General features: G+C 36.0%; 1 protein-coding gene across 1 annotated transcript; it reads right to left on the bottom strand.

The window, feature by feature from the left end:
• Positions 1-468: 468 nt before the first annotated feature.
• SSX2IP (SSX family member 2 interacting protein) lies at positions 469-20,403 on the bottom strand. Its single transcript, XM_013961216.2, has 15 exons — positions 20,386-20,403; positions 19,189-19,224; positions 18,426-18,559; positions 17,525-17,691; positions 17,083-17,283; positions 16,263-16,373; positions 14,835-14,970; positions 13,059-13,134; positions 12,802-12,973; positions 8,677-8,827; positions 6,903-7,039; positions 6,308-6,481; positions 3,897-4,008; positions 1,669-1,789; positions 469-1,445 (listed from the first exon to the last, which is right to left on the bottom strand). The coding sequence occupies exons 3-15, from the start codon at positions 18,466-18,468 to the stop codon at positions 1,364-1,366; spliced, it is 1,683 nt and encodes a 560-aa protein (XP_013816670.2). The 5' UTR covers positions 18,469-18,559; positions 19,189-19,224; positions 20,386-20,403; the 3' UTR covers positions 469-1,363.
• Between the last annotated feature and the right edge of the window lie 696 nt (positions 20,404-21,099).

Here is a 21,099-nt window from a genome sequence, read left to right as displayed (position 1 = left end):
TCCATTTTCCTTTCTTCCCTATGTTATTCTACTGCTACTTTTTCAGGGAGTTCAATCGCTACATTACATCCAATTCTGAAGATAAAGGGGCACAGCAGCAATGCATTTTTAAACACAGGACTCGAAGCTTTGGAGTTAATTTCTTTTCTATTACCCTGAAAAGGGCAAAAGTTTCTTAGGCACCTTCCAAAAGGTCCGTTAGACTAGGGCTGGAGCTATATGCAAGTGTTCACAAAGGCATAAGAATCAAAGGAGAAGATGGATTTGTAATGGGCAAGGGAAAGAAAAGTGCATAGGTGAGGGAGACTTTCAAGCATCTCATCTTGGTTACTTTTATTAGGTTATGAACAAAGTGGATTTCCCTAAGGCTACACCAAACAAATTCTGGAGTCAACCAAAAGGAAAGACAAACAAATACAAAAATAGCATCAGACAGATTTGTTGATGTAGTGAACGTTGTCCCTAAAACCAGGATAGCTTAAAAATCTAATGCACACAAAACACAGAACCAGGCTTTCTTAGAATAGATTTACACATTTATTGTTCAGATATGTTTGAAATAATTTGTTTCCTGACTGAAACATTGAAAGTCCTAATGCATCTGTAAACTGAGTATCACTATAAAACAATTTAAATTACCATGTAAAATAATATTATGGATGCATGTGTTTCATTCATGGCATCTTAGCATAATCACTTACTTTGTCTATTTACAAATATATAAAGATCTTGCACTTTAAGTCATCTGAAATATCAAAGAGGTATTTTCAAATCACACAACTTAATAAATATAGAACCTGTTTTGTTAAAAATCTACAGTATACTGTACATTCAAGTTGAGGCAAAAGAATTTTTAATGCCAGTTACACTTGAGACATAAATGAATGTTTCCAATAATTAAACAATTCCTAAAAGTGCTATCTCTGTCTGTGATGAAAGGAAACATTAGGACTGAGTGTTTCATTACAGTTAAAGTTTCAAACCATTGCTTCATTCACAGAATCAGAGCTTCTGTTACTAGAAAAATATCAAAGCTTTTATATATTTTTAAATAAACATCTTTCAAGAGTTGCAAGAAAAAGAGGCAAGAAACGGTCTAAAAAATAAAAGCCATGTGCGCGCGCACGCACACACACACACACACACACACACACACACACCCCCCACAACTCAGATCACCAAATAATCTTCTAGAAGGATAATCAAACTCACAGCATTCTGTTTCACTTTAGAGATGTGTTCATATGCTTATTCTAACAAAAAACAACAGGCAACCCTAGGAAATCTAAGGCAGTTGTTCTATGTGCAAGTTTCTACATAGCAAAGAGTGCCAACTCTAGAAGTCTTCCTGTGACTTTGTGCATTATTCAGTTTCTTCTTTGTCACTTTCCTCCCACTGATTTGGCTTGTTGTCTCCAGCAGGTTTCTTTGACCCAGCATTAGAACTGGTAAAAAAAGAACATTACAATGTAAATAACAATATATTCCTTTACTAATTAAGATTCAGACAGAATCACAACACTAAGGTTTTACGATTAGTATGATGTTTAGCACGCTTTGCTATATATCAGTCATAAAACAGAGTTTTTGTAAGTTATGACCACCTAGTCTCTACACTTTACATGAATAGTTTATCAAAATAATAATCTGCAATGTCACTTCACATACCTGTTATGTGAAATACACTGAGACATCTGGCAAGGTTCTGCTGGAATAGGTACACTCAACATACAGTGAGGTTTTCTTTGTTGAGATATGGAGTTCACTAACCGATTGTCTTGGTCAGAACCTAAAAGGAATATGTATCATGAGTCAAAGAACCCAGAAGGAATATATACCATCAAACTACAGTGCAGTTGAAAATATCTGAAGGACTGGATTCTTTATGACTTCCGCTATATTATTTTCAGGAAGAAAGTAAAAACAAACAACCCCCCAAAACTTATAGTGTATCTATAGTGATAAATCTTACAAAATTTTGTAGTATATCTGCAACAATAAGTACACTTAATGCTACTGAAATTAAAATTTGTATTTATAAATTTGAAAATGAAGCATTTACATACACAAACACTACTGAAAGTAGTCATATTGAAGTCAAGCTTAAAGTCAGTCAAATGTAAAGCTTCTTTCTTCACAATTTATACAGCTTTTTACTCAGTTAAAAAAAAAAAGCTTCAGTACACATGCAACAAAACTAACATCAACATAAGAACTTACAAACTTGCCTGAATGTAGAAAAAAATTAAAAGCAATAAATTAGATTCCTTAGCATTTATATGACCTAACTTAACCATCACTAAAGACAACAGAAAGACTTAGCCAAACATGGTATGGCCAGATCAATTCCTGCTAACGTGTCTTCATATTTAGATTTCAAAGTCTTCATATAAATTGGGAGAAAACAGAATTATTCTGTATTTTAAAGTATTTACTGTAGCACTAAAGAACTAAGAGTTTTTAGACAAATGTTGTAAAAATGAAAATTTAATTTTAAAACAATTCTAATGATAACTTGTGGAGTAATATCCAAATAGTAGTGAGTCTGCGTGGCTTTTTTTTTTTTTTTAAACTTACTATTATCCAGTAGCATAAAAATTGGGATTCATAAGATTGAAGAATGCAATTTAGAAAAGAAAATACTGCATTAAATGCATCCAGAAACACTAAAAATTGGAAAAAAGGAAATTACAAATCAAAAGCTTTGGCATACAAGCTTACACAGATCTCCCAAGTTACTCACAGACCATTAAATCAAGTCATTCTTCATGAGCAATATCCCAACAATCTCAATTCTGTCCCTAAATATAAACATTTTCCTACTATGGAAGATCATTTCACACTTACAGAAAGCATACAGATGGGCTACAGGAATTGCAGATTAAAATGAGAAACAAGGAGGAGCCAGAACACAAGAGGCAGGCTACTTCATCTACCAAGAATACAAACTCAAGCACCTATGTTTACTTGCCAGCTGTTTCACACATTTATCTTTAAATGTTGGCTCCCACAAGAAGAATCCATTTAACAAAGATTGTTGTTATTTTTTCTCTTTTTTTTCCCCTTCCTTAAAAGTAACCACAGCTCAGTGGTGAAGACCAAAACATCATACATGCTTATTCAAGCATTTGTTTGGGGGGGGGGGGGGGGGAAATCAACTTATCAGTTCAAAAGAAAAAAGTTGTGAAAAAGAAGTTAAAAATATTTAAAATAAAAATTATAGCCCAAACTATAAACATGTTATAAAACACTCATATAGCCATATTTTCATTATCTTTTTGAGAAGAAATTACTCCCATATTAAGATTTGAATCTTGAAATTCAATCGTCTATCACTCCATTTTTCATTATCATTAAGTTCTTCCACTACTCCTTTTTCCAAGTCATTATTTTCTACCAAATATGTATATGCACATGTTTACATGTTTAGTGTTATCTCATCTCAAATAGCGAATGCCTTCTTCCCCCCATTACAATGTTTTTGTTTCCAAAAGTTGCTTCTAATCTGTTTAGATATCTGTAGGTCATCGTTTTTATCACTGCATTGACAATTAATATTCCCAGATTTAACTTAATTCAGTAATTCCAAGTGTTCTCTGTTCTTAACAGTTCTGCTGTCATGTACTTGACTTTCACAAGATCCCTTCTCAAATAAAAGTTCATTATACAGATATGAATGGGTTATTTGGATCCCCTTTCTAAGGAGCTTTTGAACCAACAGTTGCCCTGACAGATATAAACATATACAGGTATATGGTGAAATTTGTCTTGGGAAGGTGTTTCCTTTTTTTTTTTTCTTCCTCCCCCAAGAATAGTTTCATTTTTGTTCATATTTGCATGTTCCAGTTACAAAGAAAAAAGACATTACAGTAACATAATGTAAACTGAATACTTGCTTCCTAAGAAGGCACTTGGAGTTGTCACATTTTCAGAGTGCTTGTAATCAGTAGTCATACTTAAGAACTGTTGTTTCAACCATGCTCCTCTGTCTTCTTCAAAAGCCTTTCTCTAGGAAAAGAAATGCCGCTTAAATTTATGACAACTGGAACAAGCTTAATCCACATTAAATCAATGCTATTTTATCTAAAAATCAAAGCATAACATGTACATATAATTAAGAAGAGCCAGCAGTTTAACAAAGAATTACAACTGTGTGAGCAAGCTTTTGAATCCCACAAGGATTAGCTGAAGAGGTGTTTACAGGCCAAACCCCATGGTTTGTTTCACAGAGGTCTGACTAATCCTTTCATTTTACTGTTCTTGAGGCCACTGACACACAATCTCCTGTCACCACCTTCTGCACTTTTTTTGCAGTGTAGCACTACCTCTTGGAGGTACCCCCCCATTTCTGGGCAGCTGCCAGTAAGGATTACCTCAACCCTGAGCTCTCTCTTAAACAGACAAAAAAACAACATTGAAAATAGCACTGATTACTTCCATTCAAAACTAGGTAGAAGGGGATGTTTCCTTTTCCAATAGCTCTGTGAGCAGGGAAGAGGAAAATAATGGCTATAGACAACCTTCAGAAGATCCAACGGCTCTAGAAACAAGAGACAACTATTCTTCCTCCAAAAACATCAGTGAAACAGGATGTCTCCATTATGCAAAATTCTTCCTTCTAAACCAGTAGAAAACAGAGCAAGCTCAACCCCAACGCAAAGTTTTCCACAAACATCTTCAGAGCGTACAATATTGCTTCTCCTTTTATACTTAAGCATTTTAACAAGTAGAAGCATAAGCAATTACACTTATGCTGCAATGCAGCCTTCAACATTTCTGGACAAACTATTATCATTTATTACTCCTCATGACTTTTAAAGCTGAATTCAAGGTCCACCATGAAATTCATAAACTCATTCAAATGAAAATGAAATGAGAAAGTTGGAGAGTATGTGTTTATACATGTACTGTCAATATTTTTCACTATGTGAACCAGTGTTGCACTGGTACTTCAAGTAAAACCCAAAGTATTTTATGTTTTCTACAGTAAATTTTACAGCATAGGAACGTAAAAACAAAACAAAAAAACCCCGCTGTCCTCAGTCAGACAAGTTGTCCACCCTGCTCAGCATTCTGTCTCCAACAGCAACTGCAGGAGATGCTGTTTAGGGAGATCATATGGGCCTGGCCACTTTTTGTCCATTCCCCTCAGAGTTCCTCCAAAGTCACTTGATTAGAGATGTTAGAGGGTACCTCCCTGGCTCCTCCTTTTAGTATCCATTTGTGGATGTGTTGTTCAGGAGTTTAGCCAACTGCTTTTTGAACCTGATATTGATTGCCTCCACAATCTCCTGTGGCAGTAAAATTCAGAAGCCCACTAACCGATGAGTAAAAAAGTACCCTCTTTTATATGTTTTGGACTGATTTCCAGCCACTTTCAATGAGTGCCCTCTAGTTCTAATCTTGAGGGATTTGGTGAATAACAGTACTGCTTTCACCTGACCAACTGAATCCACAGTGTTATAAATTTCAGTCACACCCCACCTCAACCTTTTCATCTGCATGTTAAAGCAAGTAATTCTGTAAGCAGTAAACCTGTAAGTTGTTCCTTCTTTTTCATTCTTCAATATACTTTTGTCCTGTCATATCTGTACCATCATAGCTTCATGACCACCACATCACCATAACCTCCCTTCCCCACTAAGCTTGTAATCCCCTTCATGCTCTTGGCCCTAACTCCTGACTGGACAAAAGGACACACATGCTATGGCTAGTTTAGAGACACATCTACCCTGACCGCTTTCCAGTATGTGTGTGTTTATTGGCAGCTTAAATACAAGAACAGAACAGATAATGTCCCTACTGAGGAAAAGGCAGCGGTTAATTTGGGTTTCTGCATAGCCACTAATTTTCACAAAAGTTTAAGAATTTGATATCTTTGAGAACTCAGTCCCTCAGCCAAATCTGACTGAAATTTGCACAAGCCTTTCTTTCTTAGGAAACCAAGGTAAAACAGCATCCAATTTCAAGTAAAAATAAGTCGATTGGGTTTTGAAAATATCTGGATGTTTCAAAAGCCAAGACTGATAACAGAAGAATGGGTTATTCCAGTTGAAGTAACTGTATTTTCAAATACACATTTGAAAAGCTCATTTTTTAAAATGACAACAGAATGATCTCCTATAATGTCCAAAGATAAGTTTTGCACAGTAAAATGAGAAGAGTGAGCTTTCTGTATAAAGATGTTAGCAAACCGATATTGTTGGATGGCTGCACTTTACTGTGTGTTATGTAGTTTTACTGCAACAACAGGAACTCATCTTCCATATGAGTTCCCTTTTCTAATACCTTTCCACTTTTCTAATACCTCAAGTCCTAATCTAATAGCAGCTTCTGTAAAACTTCTTCGTTCTTTCTCAAAATTCTTTTTTTGTTCTCGAAATAGTCTCCATTCTTCCTGAAGACGCTCTCTTTCTTCCAACAAATAACAGTCTTGTAGTAACAGAGTAGTATCATCATCACAGGGAGACATAAGCTGCTGCTGCAGATATAAAGCAACAAAAGACAAAAACATGAATTTAGTAATTACTATTAGGATTTCCATAGATTCAGTTTTATGCAAAGTTTTATCAAAAAATCGCTAAGTTTAACACAGAAACAATGCCATAATGCCAGGTTGGGGGGGAGGGCAGAGTTTGCAGACAGTAAGCAAAATGACCCTGTTCAGACATCAGCTTTCCTAACCTTTATCTCCCAGATTCTTCCTTCCAGGCTCACCAGCTCAAAGTTACAAACCTACAAACCAACCCACTAACATCCCTGTAACTCAGGTCAAACACCAAAACATTTTATTTAGAAAGCATTATCAGTGAATAGTGAAATGCTCAGAGATGAAAGAAGCGACCCATTAAAGAAAGGCTTAGATTCATATAAGAAAGATAACATAAGTTAAAGCCTGCTACCTGTAAGAGTTGTTGCTGAGTTTTGATCATTTCCTTACATTGCTGAATTTCTAACTCTAGCTTTTCCGTTTCCAGTTCATGATCTTCTCTTGAAATTACATCTTTGTCATTCAAAGCCCCTGAATGTACACGTGAGACTAACGGGGGGGGGGGAAAAAAAAAGCTACTTACAAACAAGTAAGAAATCCCTCACATCACTGGGAACAATAGTAAAAATTAAGCTGTATTTGTTTTTCTAGAAACACAGAAGACACTACATACATAGAGTGGATTCAAAATTACTTCTAACAGAGACAGAGATCCAGGTTTGGTACTACATATGTAAATCAGGCACAAAATCCAGTTTAGAAAAATGGCAATAAAACATCTTATAGCTGTTTTACATTCCCTGAGGTATCATGAGTAATCATGAGTCTGCATTGCAATAGAGTCATATATATATAAAAAAAACCCCTCATTTCACCAGCTATTTAAAAGAAGTTAGGATAACTGAAGACTTTTCACTCACATGCTATTAACTCTATTCTTCTGAGCCCACTTTTGAAGGGCATATGTGTTCATAAATATACGATACCAACTATATAAATACATATATACAGACAGACACACACACACAGACAGACACACACACACAGACAGACATATACATGTATTTTTGCAGATAAAAAAAAGCCTTTGCATTCTTCATGTTCTGTGCAGGAAAAACAGGGCTAACAGTTAGAACATCACACATATTTTTACCCTACCAAGCAAATGAATTAGATAAATTTATTTATTTTGTATAATTATATATTGCATTATTTTAATTTCATGCAGATGTGGCAACACATTGCTATCAAGGTTACTGTAAGTCAAATTTTGATCCTCTGATATCAATGTTTGAACATTAACTGAATCCTACAGGACTAAAAATTCTGCATAATTCATCTGCATAAATTCAAAAAACAAACTGACCAAAAGAAAACAACTGCAAGTACTTGAAGCACTTTTCCCCTGCTACTTACAGCTGTTTCAGTTAGTTACACCAAATCAAGTATTACTCAGAACTTGTGTTCTTAAAATCTTTTCCACAATGTAAACATTTTAAGAAAGAAATTTTTTCATAGACCATCTGCTCTTTCATTTGTAATTGCATGCATGACCTTCTCAGTCTTATTCTTGACTGCAAATACCCCTGTGGTAGCAGCAGCATATGCTTACATGGAAAAATAATACTAGGAAAGAATTTTATATATTTTTAGCTGTCTTTTAATGCTATTCAACAGCTGGAAATAAGGAGAGTCCAGCACCATATCACCAGTCAGTTCACTCTAGAATGCCAGCATGAGCCTCAGCAGTATGGCCATGACAAGCCTGAGCTCTTAGAAGGATTTAGATTTATTTTGCTACCAATTATTTCTAATTGTTATATCTGTGTTACTTGAACAGGAGGTGGGGTAAGATAACAACTGTATTTATTACAGAACAAGCATCTTCTAGAGAAAAAAAAAATATTTCTTGAGAAAGTTGTTGTTTCCTGCACCAACTATAACCGTCTCCTTTCCCGGGATACCAGGCATGCTATACAGTTGTTTCCTTAACTTCTCTCAGTTAAAACTCACACAGAAAATGCCAGTCACAAGTCCTTTCAGAAAGTTTACTAGATCACAATCCTTCCATTTTAGCTTCCTTTTAGCTTAGACTGATACTCAATTGAGTAAAGCCTAAAAAGATGGTACCAGAATGGAATTATCAGTAACAATTTGTATGTACGTGTAATACAGTTGAGCATCACCTTGGTTATCCAGCTTTTCAACATGATTTTTCAACATTCTCCATTGTTTTCTAATGCTGTTGGTAAGCTGCTCTCGCACAGTTTCACAAGACAGTTCCCACATATTCTCTTTATTTAATTCTCCAATATCCTCCTCCAAGTCCGACAGTACCTGTAAAAGCAGAAAGAGAGGCTGCTTCCAACCGCCCTTCAACTCTAAATATTTACTTACTTATTTATGTATATGGGTTTAATTAACTGAAGAAAGTGAGAACCTTTAGAGATAGCAAAGAGATTTTTCCATCCAGGGAAATTTGGCTGTCAGGGAGCTTGGTTCCCTGATTGCATAATGCCTAAGAGACAGAAGCAGGCAGTCCCCAAACCTCCAACAGAGAGACAGTGCATCAGCTAGCAAGACTCAAATACATCTCACTCAAACACATCTTCAAGCCATTGAACTTCAGATTACTGAGAAGTTCTGCTGTGAGACTAATGTGGTGACTGCCCATAAGACAATCAGATCCAGAAGCCCAGGCTCACTATGCAGCATGGACAAGATTTAAGACAACAAAGATGGTGTTTGCATTATCTGTAAAGACCTTCCCCCCTCCCCCCCCCCCAGATTAAGTAATTTCTTCCTGTGTTATTCTTCTCCATGATAAAAAAAGCCACAACACACTGAAGGCACAGTAAAACTAGAACTTCCCTCTCCCACTTCCATTTTACTTTGCTGTTTGAGCATCAAACTTGAATGTGTTCTAGCACAACTAATAGAGAAAAATCTCTAAATGGTCAAGACAAAAAGACTAGCTCAGAGCAGTTTAGATCCAAGTTAAAAAGCTGCTTAAGTACCTGGCATAAATACCCTACTCCTCCCAATTATCTACAAGCCCTTCAATCCATAAGTAGGTAAGAAAAATGAGATGGGAAATACAAAAATGAGAAGTTCAAAGGGGCCATAATAATTCATCTACAGATGCAGTAACACTTTCTCTTTTAAAGCTGGAGTTTAGGAGATCTCATGGAGCAAAACAACAGCTAAAAAAGAAAGCAGTGTTTTTAGTATTTTGTATCACTACACAAAGGAACATTTTCTTGCTTTACTTACACATATATATGCTAACACAATGAAAGCCTAATCTGGACTAGGCTTCTGGATATCACTGTGGTAATATTACCATTTTTATTGTGAGCTTAAAAATATCTTAGTCCCAAACTCTGCATTCCAATAATCTCACTTTACTCAGCATAAGTAATGAAGACCCAACCACAGGTATGAACAAGCATTGCAAAGTATGTCCAAGGTCATTTGTTTTAAACCACTATTAAGTTATTCAGGCAAAGGTTTGTATTATCCACATTTTAACTTAAAAATAGCAAAATAACACACAGGTAAAAATCCTCCTACACATAACTTGAAATACTTTACTTCCCTTTAATGTAAGCAAGCTTCTATGATCACTGTATTACTGTAAATCAGTCAAAACAAGACTCCAGCTTCCACCATTAAAAAACTGCAGCTCATCGAAAACAAACGCTCTAATGGAAACATGCTGCTTCTGACAGAACTCGTGGTAGAAGGGAGGTTCTTGAACACCAGCCTCTTCACCAGACCCACCATGCAGACGGTTCTGAGGAACACAAACCCTAAAAAATCCTGCCACACTGACTCCCCTTCAGCCATCATTTCTGGGGCTCTGTAGTTTTCTGGGATTTTTTCCCACAGTACCCAGGGTTCCTACTCTAGGGACAGTAGCCCAGCAGCTTAGCTAGAAGCAGGCTCTTAAAGCTTTAACTTTGGGAGCCAAGAGCTGACTAACCCAAACAAGACAGTTTTCAAGGCTACTTGGTTCCTAGTTGCACAGCAAGGACCAGTCCAGCTGGTTTCATGGTTGTTATTTTGTGATGGGAAGCAAAATGATGACTGATGTGACTACATCAGCAGCTGCCACACTCCAAGGTATATGTTTCCTTTTAAGAAGAATTTAGCATTTCCAAATAAAAATATTCTTTTTTCTTGTGCAAGAAATTGAACACAAGTTCAGATTTCATACCAAAATGTCAAAAAAGCCACAAACAAGCATGAACTATCAGGAGCAATGTTTTAAATAGAACTTTATTTTCATACATTCACAAAGCAAATCAGTACTTCTAAACAAAAGACTAATCAATGTAAGAACATTGTGGGATAGACTGTAAATCTAATTCATTTCTAAAATTCATCTAAAATTCATTTCTCCTGCAAGATGATCATTTTTGGCATTTTTTTCCCCTGTTTATATGAATTTGACAAATGGGGGGAAAAAATGAGTAATTTGTCACGATAATGGCAAAACCCAGGTCTAGTTAAACACCTTAGTGTTTTTAAATTCATGCCTTCTCTAGTTTAATGTAGCAGACTAAACAGCAAATGCCCTTACAATCCTGCTGAAATAACTACACTTCAGAATTGCATCTAATAATTACTTCTTTTATTATTCTACTATTAGAAATTACTGTTGCCTAGTCAGTAGTTCTCCTTCTAAATTTGGTTAATTAGTACTATTACAAGATGACTAATTGGAAGTGAGTTTCAATGCAGGCTTTTATTATTTTTTAATAGACTATTAATGCTGCAACAGTTAACATTTTACAATCACTTGTCTTAATCACCCAAGAAGGGTGTATTTCACAGTGCTAAGTCCCAGTTTTTCCCCAAGTTTGCCTCACTGTGCAAGTTCATACAGGCCCCATTCCCATCACTGCATTTTCACAAGTGTACTCAAGTTTATGCCAAAATCTGCTGGTTTCCCTGTAGTCCTAACTAGCAAAAGGACCACCTACAGAACTGGAATCTGAGTATGTTTTATACTGTATGCTGCACCAAAGACCTGCTACAGATGATCACTCCATGTTGCTGAGTTGTAGTAATAGATTAAGTCTACTGATTTCCAACATGAACTTTTAAGGCAAAGGTGAGTACACTGCACGTTACTAACTACTTCACTAAATACACATGGGAGTCACTCTGTGTGGTTTAAGATGTAAGTCATCTAGTGAAGTTAAGAAGAGTTTATTCATGTCTTACAAAAAAAAAAAAAAGGCACTAGACTGGTTATTTCTACACAGCACATTCTGGAGCTGGACAGATTCACCAGAGGTAGCTCAGAAATAAAGGTAATAGTACAGCAACTCCATCTGGACAGCAGGCCTTTTGAAATAACAAGTACTAAACTCTATGGAAACAGCAATGTATGTCAGGGTGCATCCATACATATTCTTACATACTGACATGTGCTATTTTCTGTAATAGAAATAGCTTCATACCCTGTTTTGTAGAGCATGCATATTCTCTTACATAATATTCTATTACTACAACACCATCAGTTTTGAATGATTCCTAGAATCTAACTTGTGGGCTTGTTCTCTGCGTTTCAACTCCTGTTAGTGTTTGAGGACCCTCTTTCTTTCATTCCTGAGAGGAAGCTCAGTTAGCCTTTTAAATTATTCCCCACTTAACTCTGACATCAAAACAGAACTGTGACTTCTGGCAGAGAATTAGCAAAAGGATTAAATAAACTCTCTGCTAAACAATAAACATGCTGTTTTCATATAAATGAAGCATCCTATGTAAACAAAGTAACACTTAGAACCAGGAAACAAAACAAGAAACCCAAGCCATTTTACTTGGAAGTCAAACATTTTCCTAGAACATACCAGCACCTCCATTAAAAGAACTAATAACTCATCTAATCTGTGGACTGTAGGAGCCCACCCTAATTATACCTCCCAACTCCACGGTTTCTATGGGAAGCCTGGTTTCCTTCCATAAGCACCTTGAAAGCTAATTTCAACATCTTAGTATGGAAGACACACAACATCCAAAATGCATTGTTATTATAGAATTAAATATAGGTAACTACTACATCTAAAATCCATTTAAAATAAACTTGCAAGCTTTCCATAGACTGACCGGGCAGAATAGACTGGAAATTGTCCAAAGGCAGAGGCAGGACATCTTAACAGGGAGGAATGTCAAGCACTACACATGATGTGCAACCCACTGCAGGTCTGGCAACAGGGAGTTTATCATTCGTCTATGATCAAATGACTCTAGCACTTTAGCAAGCCAGCACACACATTTAATTTTAACTGAAGAATACTTACCGGCCCATCTTCAGACCTTTCTTTAGGTTTCTGCTTCTGTGGTGGGAGAAGTGAAATAATCTCTTTCTTCATTTGCTGAAGAACTTTTTTCAGCTCAGCATTTTCCATTAAGAGCTGTTTTTGGCGTTGTTCATAATCATTTAACAGAGCTTTGTACATTTCTTCTTCATTTCTAGAAGCAGAAATCTTACAATAACAACATGACATCCATTATATACGCTTCAGTTAACATTGCTATGAAACAACTACGAGCTCACCTGGCTTCTGTCTTATCAGTCCTCCATGCACCTCTCTTCCCATCAGCTCTACCAACATAATTTAGAACATCCATAGCTACAAACAAAAAGGATGTTTCAAAGTGTGAATCAACATAAAAATACGTAAATATTCAGATGCTACTGCATTTATCTATTTGCCTTTACATGTAATTATTGTCAAGTGACCATGTTATCCAAATATCCCCCTCAGTCTTCAGACCCACAGGAGACCACATTGCCCTGCTTAACAAAATTAGAGAGAGATAAGAAAAGAAGAAAAAATTTTCTGGTTGGAGACCAGAAGGGGGGGAAGTCATCCTGTCTTTTTTTTTTTTTTTTTTAAATACATTTCTTAATGACACCTTCATCCCTATTTTAGCTGTCTGTAACAATCATGTATCGACTCTGACCGCTCTTCTGGCAATGATGCCAGCTTTTATCTCCAGTTAAGAATAAGCAACTTCCTGATGTCTCACAAGCTGTTCCTTGAAACGAAGAAACTTCTCTGTATACATTTGCAAAAATCCCATCAGATTAGTGGCCTAAATTCAATTCCAGTTAGCTATCAAGGAAACATACACTAGATTTAAAACCCAGTTATTTTGTCTTCACTGATACCTGAACTAGTTTTAGCCAACTGGAGTCAAGAACCTGACCCAAATAAATGTTGTGCCCAGGGTGAGGCTTCCAGAAATTATTGAGCTGATATCTAATGATCTGCTATTGCCAAAATAGGTGTTCCTGCTTCAGTGTCCTCAACTGCCTCAGCTTGTTCACATGCAGTTTCAGGAAACTGAACCAGCAGAAAATCATTTCAGCAACAACATGAATAGCTGTCTTCTGGTTTAGTGAACTAAACCAGCTCACTAAAATGTCATGTGTGCCACAGTTAACAAACAGCTGAGAGAGTTGTTGGAGTGGGGTGGGGAGGGAAGAAGAGCAGGACTTCCCCTTTCAATGGCAGCAAGTCCCCACATTTTGTCTGACAATGAGATTTCATGTCACATTTACTGACCCACAATAATTATTTAAATAATGGAGAATAATGATATAAGTACTCCAAAGCCAGATATATGAACCAAGAAGTGCAAGAATAGCAAGAATACTTTTACAATTACATTCTTCTGATACCTGTTTACAGCAAAACAATACGAAAAAAACCCAAAACTACACTCGCACTAAACAGCACTGGTGAAAATCTTGAAAACAATTTTTGGGGTGCAGCATAATGCAAGAGGGCTAACATGATCAAGATTTCTTTTCCCCTCATTTCACATGCTATGTCTGTATTATCTTATTTCCTCTCTAAAATTTCTCCTATCATTAACACGAGTAGAACTGTAGTAATTGCAAGGAAAAACATAACCTCATGCAGTGTTGCTTCCTAATCATAACTGGTGAGCACAATATAGTATTTAGGACACTACCTAAGGTTCTGTGATGGTAGCAATAGCAAGAAAGCAGAGGAGAAACAGCTGTAGTTTAGGAATTGATTTCAAGTAATTCTCACCAGTAAAATGTGTTTTTGTAAAGATCTCCATGTTGGTTTGTGCTTAGCAAACAATCTCGTGGAACACAACATAAAAGTTCATTAGCCTTACATAGTCAGCTGAAATGAAGTATTACATCTTCTAGATAACATTTTCTTAACATCTAAATAACAATCTACAAAAGGAGGGCTGGTATACACTTTAAAGATATCAAGAAAAGAAACTGAACATTTTTAACACATAGAATATGCTATTTTGCTGCAATAAAGTTTACCAATTTACTTACCTATCTTTTTGTCCTTTTTGTTCATGACTAACTGATGTAAGCGTTCCTTTAATTTGTTATATTCTCTCTCTTTCCTCTTCATATCATGATTGTACTGTGTAGCTCTACTTGAAATTATGTTCTGTAACTTCTGTACCTAAAACAACCCCACGAAAAAACATACTTGTCTTCAACTAAAACATAAACACATACATTTCTTCAACTCCCCCCCCCCAAACAAAAAAGTGAAATAATGTTTATATTAAACTATATTTCTGGTCAAAGGAAGTAACAAAAAGAATCAGGAGAACTCTCCCAACCCATAGATTCTAACCTCAGATGTATTTAATTCAGGGATTTTAGTTGCTTTTCTGCAGAAACCAGTATCATAAGCAACATATTACAATGCTATAGTTCCTCTGAAGTACTACTAAACTCATCATCTGGTGATTTACATAACAAGCTTCTTTAACACCTTTATTGATCAGAGCTGAGAAAGACATATTTTCTGCTTAAGTCAGTAATTAATGTTCAGGATCTAATTTTACTCTAACTCCAAAGCATACTGGTAAGGTTTACACTAGAAAAAATAATAGACTCTTTGCTCCTTTTGGAGGGCAGGATGGGAGACGGGAGAATAAGAGAATATTTTATTTAGTCTTAAAGAACTCTAAAACATACTATAAAGCATATTCTTGACCCATACAATCAAAACCTATTCTTTTAAAGCATCCGTTGAAATCTTACCAACATGCAGCACATTCAGTATTTTTAGCAGAAACATTAAGATGTTAATTATATACAGCTAGTACTGTGATTGCTAACTGTATGAATATGTATATGAACACAGAAAACACTCACTGAAACCTAGGAGAGCGCTATGCAAGTATAGTACAGGGGGCACTGGAAACAAACCCCAAGCTAAGCAAAGTTTTAGACTTTAGAGTGATTTCTGACCTCGGCTCTTCCAAGACTCCCAAAGTTAATGAGGCTGTGCTTCTGTGCTTTTGGGTTGGGCTGCCCCCCCCTTTTCTTTTTTTGCCTTTTGTTCTCCTACACCATACCACAAAAATAAATGCTCCTGTACGTGTAGGTTTGAGCAAATGACAGAAAACTGTTACCCTCTTCCACATTTTGATAAATTTAAACCTTCTAAAATAAAGCTACATTCAAAAGCATAGACAGCATGAGGAAATTGCACATGTGCTGTCCTCCAATACTCTCTATCATCTTTGTAACTTGGACTTATCCCTTATAAAACCTATTTAATTCAAGTTAAGTGTGTAACATGCCAATTTCACTTTGATGAAAGACAACATTTGCTAACTGTCTCTATTAAAAGAAAACAAAAAAGGCATTCAAAGTGAACTATTATGAGATGCTTTGCAAGAATCATCCTATTACTGAAAATCTATTTAATGATCTGTGTTGATGCACAAGGTAACTCACTTCATCCTTTTCATTTTTAAGTAACTGGTGGAGATTTCTGTTCTTGCTTTGCAGTTGTCTGTCTCTTTCCTGAAGTCCAACTATCTCCCTTTTAGATAATTCCAACTGTTCCTAGAAAAAGTGTTGATAATTCAGTATCAATATAATTGATATCAAAAGATAAAAAAAAAAAAAATTCCCAGAGCACCTCACTTAAGGCAAATTTGCCTATAGATTTGACCGCCAGTGTTTCTTTCTTTCACTCGCAATGGCAAGTTAGTTCTACTTTCTGGAGCAAGAAATATGACTCTTCAATACAAGAAATATTCCTGCTCATAAGAAACAAAATACAGTTTGATATTTAACATAGATTATCTCATATATTTACTGCATTTTTAATAAGTTTGGATTCTGTAAGCATATCCATATTGTGAAAGTGAAGGGGACCTTCACCTTCACCTAGCAACCTCCATTATATGGACTATATATACCTTTTACTGGAGTGTTTCTGCTAAATGATCAAAGGGATAATTAACACAGATATATGTTCAACATTTTCACCTGTAGCATGCATTAAGACCTTTAGTCTAAAGGTTGTTCCCTCTTCCTTGATCAAGGAGATTATAATTCTAAAAAAAGTTAAGTCCTCTCATTAATTCATACTTCATTAAGTTAAAGGAATTTCCAATTGGAAAAATTTCAAAACAACAAAATGGACATAAAAATACAATTTCATACTAGCACTGTGGAGAAAAACAAGAAAATAAAGCACATTAAGAATGTACAATATCAGCTAAAAATAAGTGCTCCAAAATATTGGCAGAAATAGCTTGTTTTCTACCTTTAATTTAGCATAGCAGTTCTGTAAATGATCCATATCACTACCCAGTTTCAGATGCTGCATTTCTACTTCTTCCTGAGCTCGAAGGTTCTTGTGCTGCAGTACAAGCAATTCATTCATGCAATTTATGACAGATATTATATTTAATTCTTTTCCTTTGGACTCTGCATAAATAGAAGGAAAACCCAACGTTGTCAATTCCTGGTAAAAAACAAGGGGGGGAAGGGAATAAATAACTGGATTAATCCCTCATGGTTCTCTAGGAGAGAGAAACAAGATACCAGATGGAATCCTATACACAGGGCAGGGCACACAACAACCCACTATCCCACACCAACTTTGGCTTCTGAGCATTGAGAAACAAGCCTTCCTAATCCAATGAATATTCACTGCCACAACTGACATAATGTTATCTTCCAATAAACAAGAAGATCTGACTTACCCTATTGAGATACGATATACTCTGTTCAATATTCTCTTCTGTGCAGAAGGCACTGAAAAAGGTGTGCATGCTTTTGGATGAAGGCAGTGGCAAGCGTAGCACTTGTGTGTTTAAGCTTGGGGGAGACATCTTTTTTTCTGAGGTATACTGAAAAATATTTTTGCTATCTAAAAGTTAAAAATATTAAGGAAGTCAGGGCTAATAGTTTAAGACATCACACACACACAAACACACAAATCAAATTCCTAACTACTAGAATTATTATTTACAGAAATTTACAAATCAAGAGTTTAGAATTTCATCTAGAAGGATTCAGATATTAAGCAATGAAACTAGACAGCTGAACTTTCATTGAAAATTAAAGACTCCACATCATTTTAAGATATTGTATCTTTTAAATTTTACTCCTCCAAGAAAAACCTCCAACCTTCTTCCTAACTGGCTTACTAAAAGCACAACTTCCTATACAGATGAAAAAGTTGTAAATTTAGTAAGAATTCTTATAGAATGTATGCATATTCTTATTCATATTGAGTGTGTGCTACAATCTACTTTTTTATTTGTTAGAAGCAGCCAAAAAATATTTTACTCCTTTAGTACATTTGTAATCAATTTACTAGGCAAGATAATACAGAACAAATAAGGAAATCTCTGAAAATGCAAGACATCCTGAGAAGCATGAATTCTTAGAACCTTCATATATATGAAAGAACAGTATTTTACAGTAGCAATTCTGTAAGGACTCAATCCAAAACAAAGCACTGTACATACTTTCATTATTTAACATTCCACTTAAATAGTCAACTATGTCCTGCATGAAAAGCCAATCTCTCTCTTTAACAGCTATAATACCGCTGGTAAAGTAATCAAATTCTTTAAATTCAGAATATTAGCAATTTACCTGATGACAACACTGGCACAGTAATAGTCTTCCAATCTCCCATAGCAACAAAGACAGGCAGGGTACCTGAGCAACTGGTTCAGCAATGAAGTATTTAGTACAATTGCTGGCAATATCTGTTACGTAGGCATATCCTAAAATAGCAGGAGCATTTTAGATTAACAGTAGCATCTAATACAGCTACAAGATTAAAGCACGCATAAAGGAGACACTACTGGATTTAAACCACGTGAACTTTTCCTACCTCCTTTATACAAATCTTTACACACCATTTAGAACACAGTAAGCACAACAAATATTATGCTGTAAAAAATGATGCACCTGTTCATATTTAATTAGCCTTAAACTTAAGGAAGTCTTGTAATCCATTAATTCAAGCTAAAATGCCATGCACACACAAAGGGAATAAAGACTCACAATGTAGATAACTTAGACCAGTCGTTTCTGTTGATGTACATTACAGAAAACACAGCAAGCCAAATAGTCTATATTTTTCTGCCATATAACCAGGAATTATTAAAATAATCTTAAGTGAAATTTTATAAATCCATCTTAGTGGGCTTATTATCTAAAGGGAAGGATAATACAGGCTCTAGAAAAGATTTATTGGCAGAGAAAAGGCAAAGGACTTATTATAAACATTTAACTGTTTAACACTTAACTCAACCTGTACATTTAGCTACACTGCCTTCCCCTGGCAAGCTGCTTGTTTTCATCTGCAATTTTAGAGATTCAGCAAAGAAGCAAATAGGAGAAACCTTACCCCATTGGCACAGCCATTCGATACAGCACCGGCCCTCTAGAAACCAAAGAAAACTCACTGATAAGAGAGAATAAACTGATTGTCCCCTTACCCCACCTCCACCTCCCAGTAAAATGGCACATCACAGAATCACAGAGTGGTTGTGGTTAGAAGGGACCTCTGGAGATCATCTAGTCCAACCCCCCTGCTCAAGCAGGGTCACCTAGAGCACGTTGCACTGGATCGCATCCAGGCAGGTATAACGGTATTAGAGTTGCCACACTGCTGGGAACTTAAAATCCAGCCTGGATTTGTAAAATCTGGACAGCGCAGCTCTTCAGCTGTCATGTGAACAATGAAGCTTCAGGGAAACAGATAAACTTTTCACCTGACAGGAAAGACGACTCCCTTTTTTCAATTAACAGTTTGGATCAAATTCTTAAGCCAGTTTTAGATGTGCTCTGTAGGTTTTTAAGAGTACAGGGATGTTCCCCCCCCCCCCCCCCATGTTCCAATAAATGCACTCTGAATAAGTAACATCTGATACTAAAACCTTATTTTTTTCCACAATGATAAAAATATATCACTTGGAAGAGCAATTCGCTGTCTATTTGAGACACTAGGCAATTGTGGGTGGTCTGTTATTCGTAAGGTCTCCTGAGAATACAAATGGAGACAGTAAGAATCCTCAGTGAAATGCCAGAGCACAACCACACAACACAACACCTGAACTAACACAAAGTTATTAAGGGATCACATTGGTGCACAGGCATATTGCAGAAGGTCCAGCGCTAGAAAATAAGATATCCAGCTGGAAGAATATTTCTCCAGGTTCACACATTTACTTGAATAAAAGATAAACAACTATTCTTCAGATGATTTGAAAGCTTGCGGCAACTACTAGATTACATGTCAGAAAGTACATGTAAACAACAGTAAGCAACAAGGACACACAGTAAATGTTTTAAGGATCGGGCAGCTGTTCTTGTTTAAGAAATGGGTTTTTTGTTTTCTTTCTGCTCATTGAATTGTTCACGTTTTTCAATTTTTTTCTGTAAAACCAGATGGTCAGAAATGCACTAAGTGAAGGTTGAGATTTTAAAGACAATTACTGATTTCATGGCAGGAATCCATTGTTCCTTTCATTCACCCACCCAAAATAACTTTTTAAAAGTTAATTCTAATTGAAACTAAGGATGAAGAGGACACACTATTTACATGTTAGCTTGGCTTCTGTTGGATCCATCAGATACAGTCCTGCAAATGAAAGGGGAAAAAAATGCAAATTAAACTGCAAGTATATTCTCATTACTGCCACTGCAATCCTGCTTTCTAATAAGGTATTTCAAAAGGTTCTTAAGAAACTCAAGACACACAAATTCCATTAAGGACTGCTAGAAATTCCACAAAATACTACTCACATTTCAGATATCCAATTACTTCCAAATAAGCCGGCTTTTATTCTTTAAGAGGTCACATACCCATTGTGAGATCTTATCACCCAAATTCCCTCAAAGCACAAGTTTACTGGTCTTTCTACACTGACAATACTATTTTGACACAGCATATAATCAACGCAAACAATGTTTGACTGGAAGCAGAAACAGGACTAGTCCAGGTGTGGGGAATCCAATGATTCTCTAAATTTTAGTTCTGCAACTTTCATACCATGTTTTTGAGAGCTAATGTTTTGTCAAGACTACTCTCCAGTTACACACTGTTTCTAGGTACACTAACAAGAGGGTATAAAGAAAATTAATGCAGAACCTCAGGTTCAGAAGGATGTCCAGGGAAGCAAGAACAGATGGCCAGTACGATAAAGTCCAAAGAATGCAACTATATTCTTCTCACATCAATCAGTCTTGAAGGGTTGAGATCCTTTTGCCTTGAGAAGACCATGAGCAGTACACTGCATGCTGTTTAAGATATCAG

Source organism: Apteryx mantelli, chromosome 8, assembly GCF_036417845.1.
Source record: "Apteryx mantelli isolate bAptMan1 chromosome 8, bAptMan1.hap1, whole genome shotgun sequence".
Taxonomy (NCBI): Eukaryota; Metazoa; Chordata; class Aves; order Apterygiformes; family Apterygidae; genus Apteryx; species Apteryx mantelli.
The sequence above is the reverse complement of the archived record's forward strand: the minus strand, read 5'-3'. Positions and strand labels throughout refer to the sequence as shown.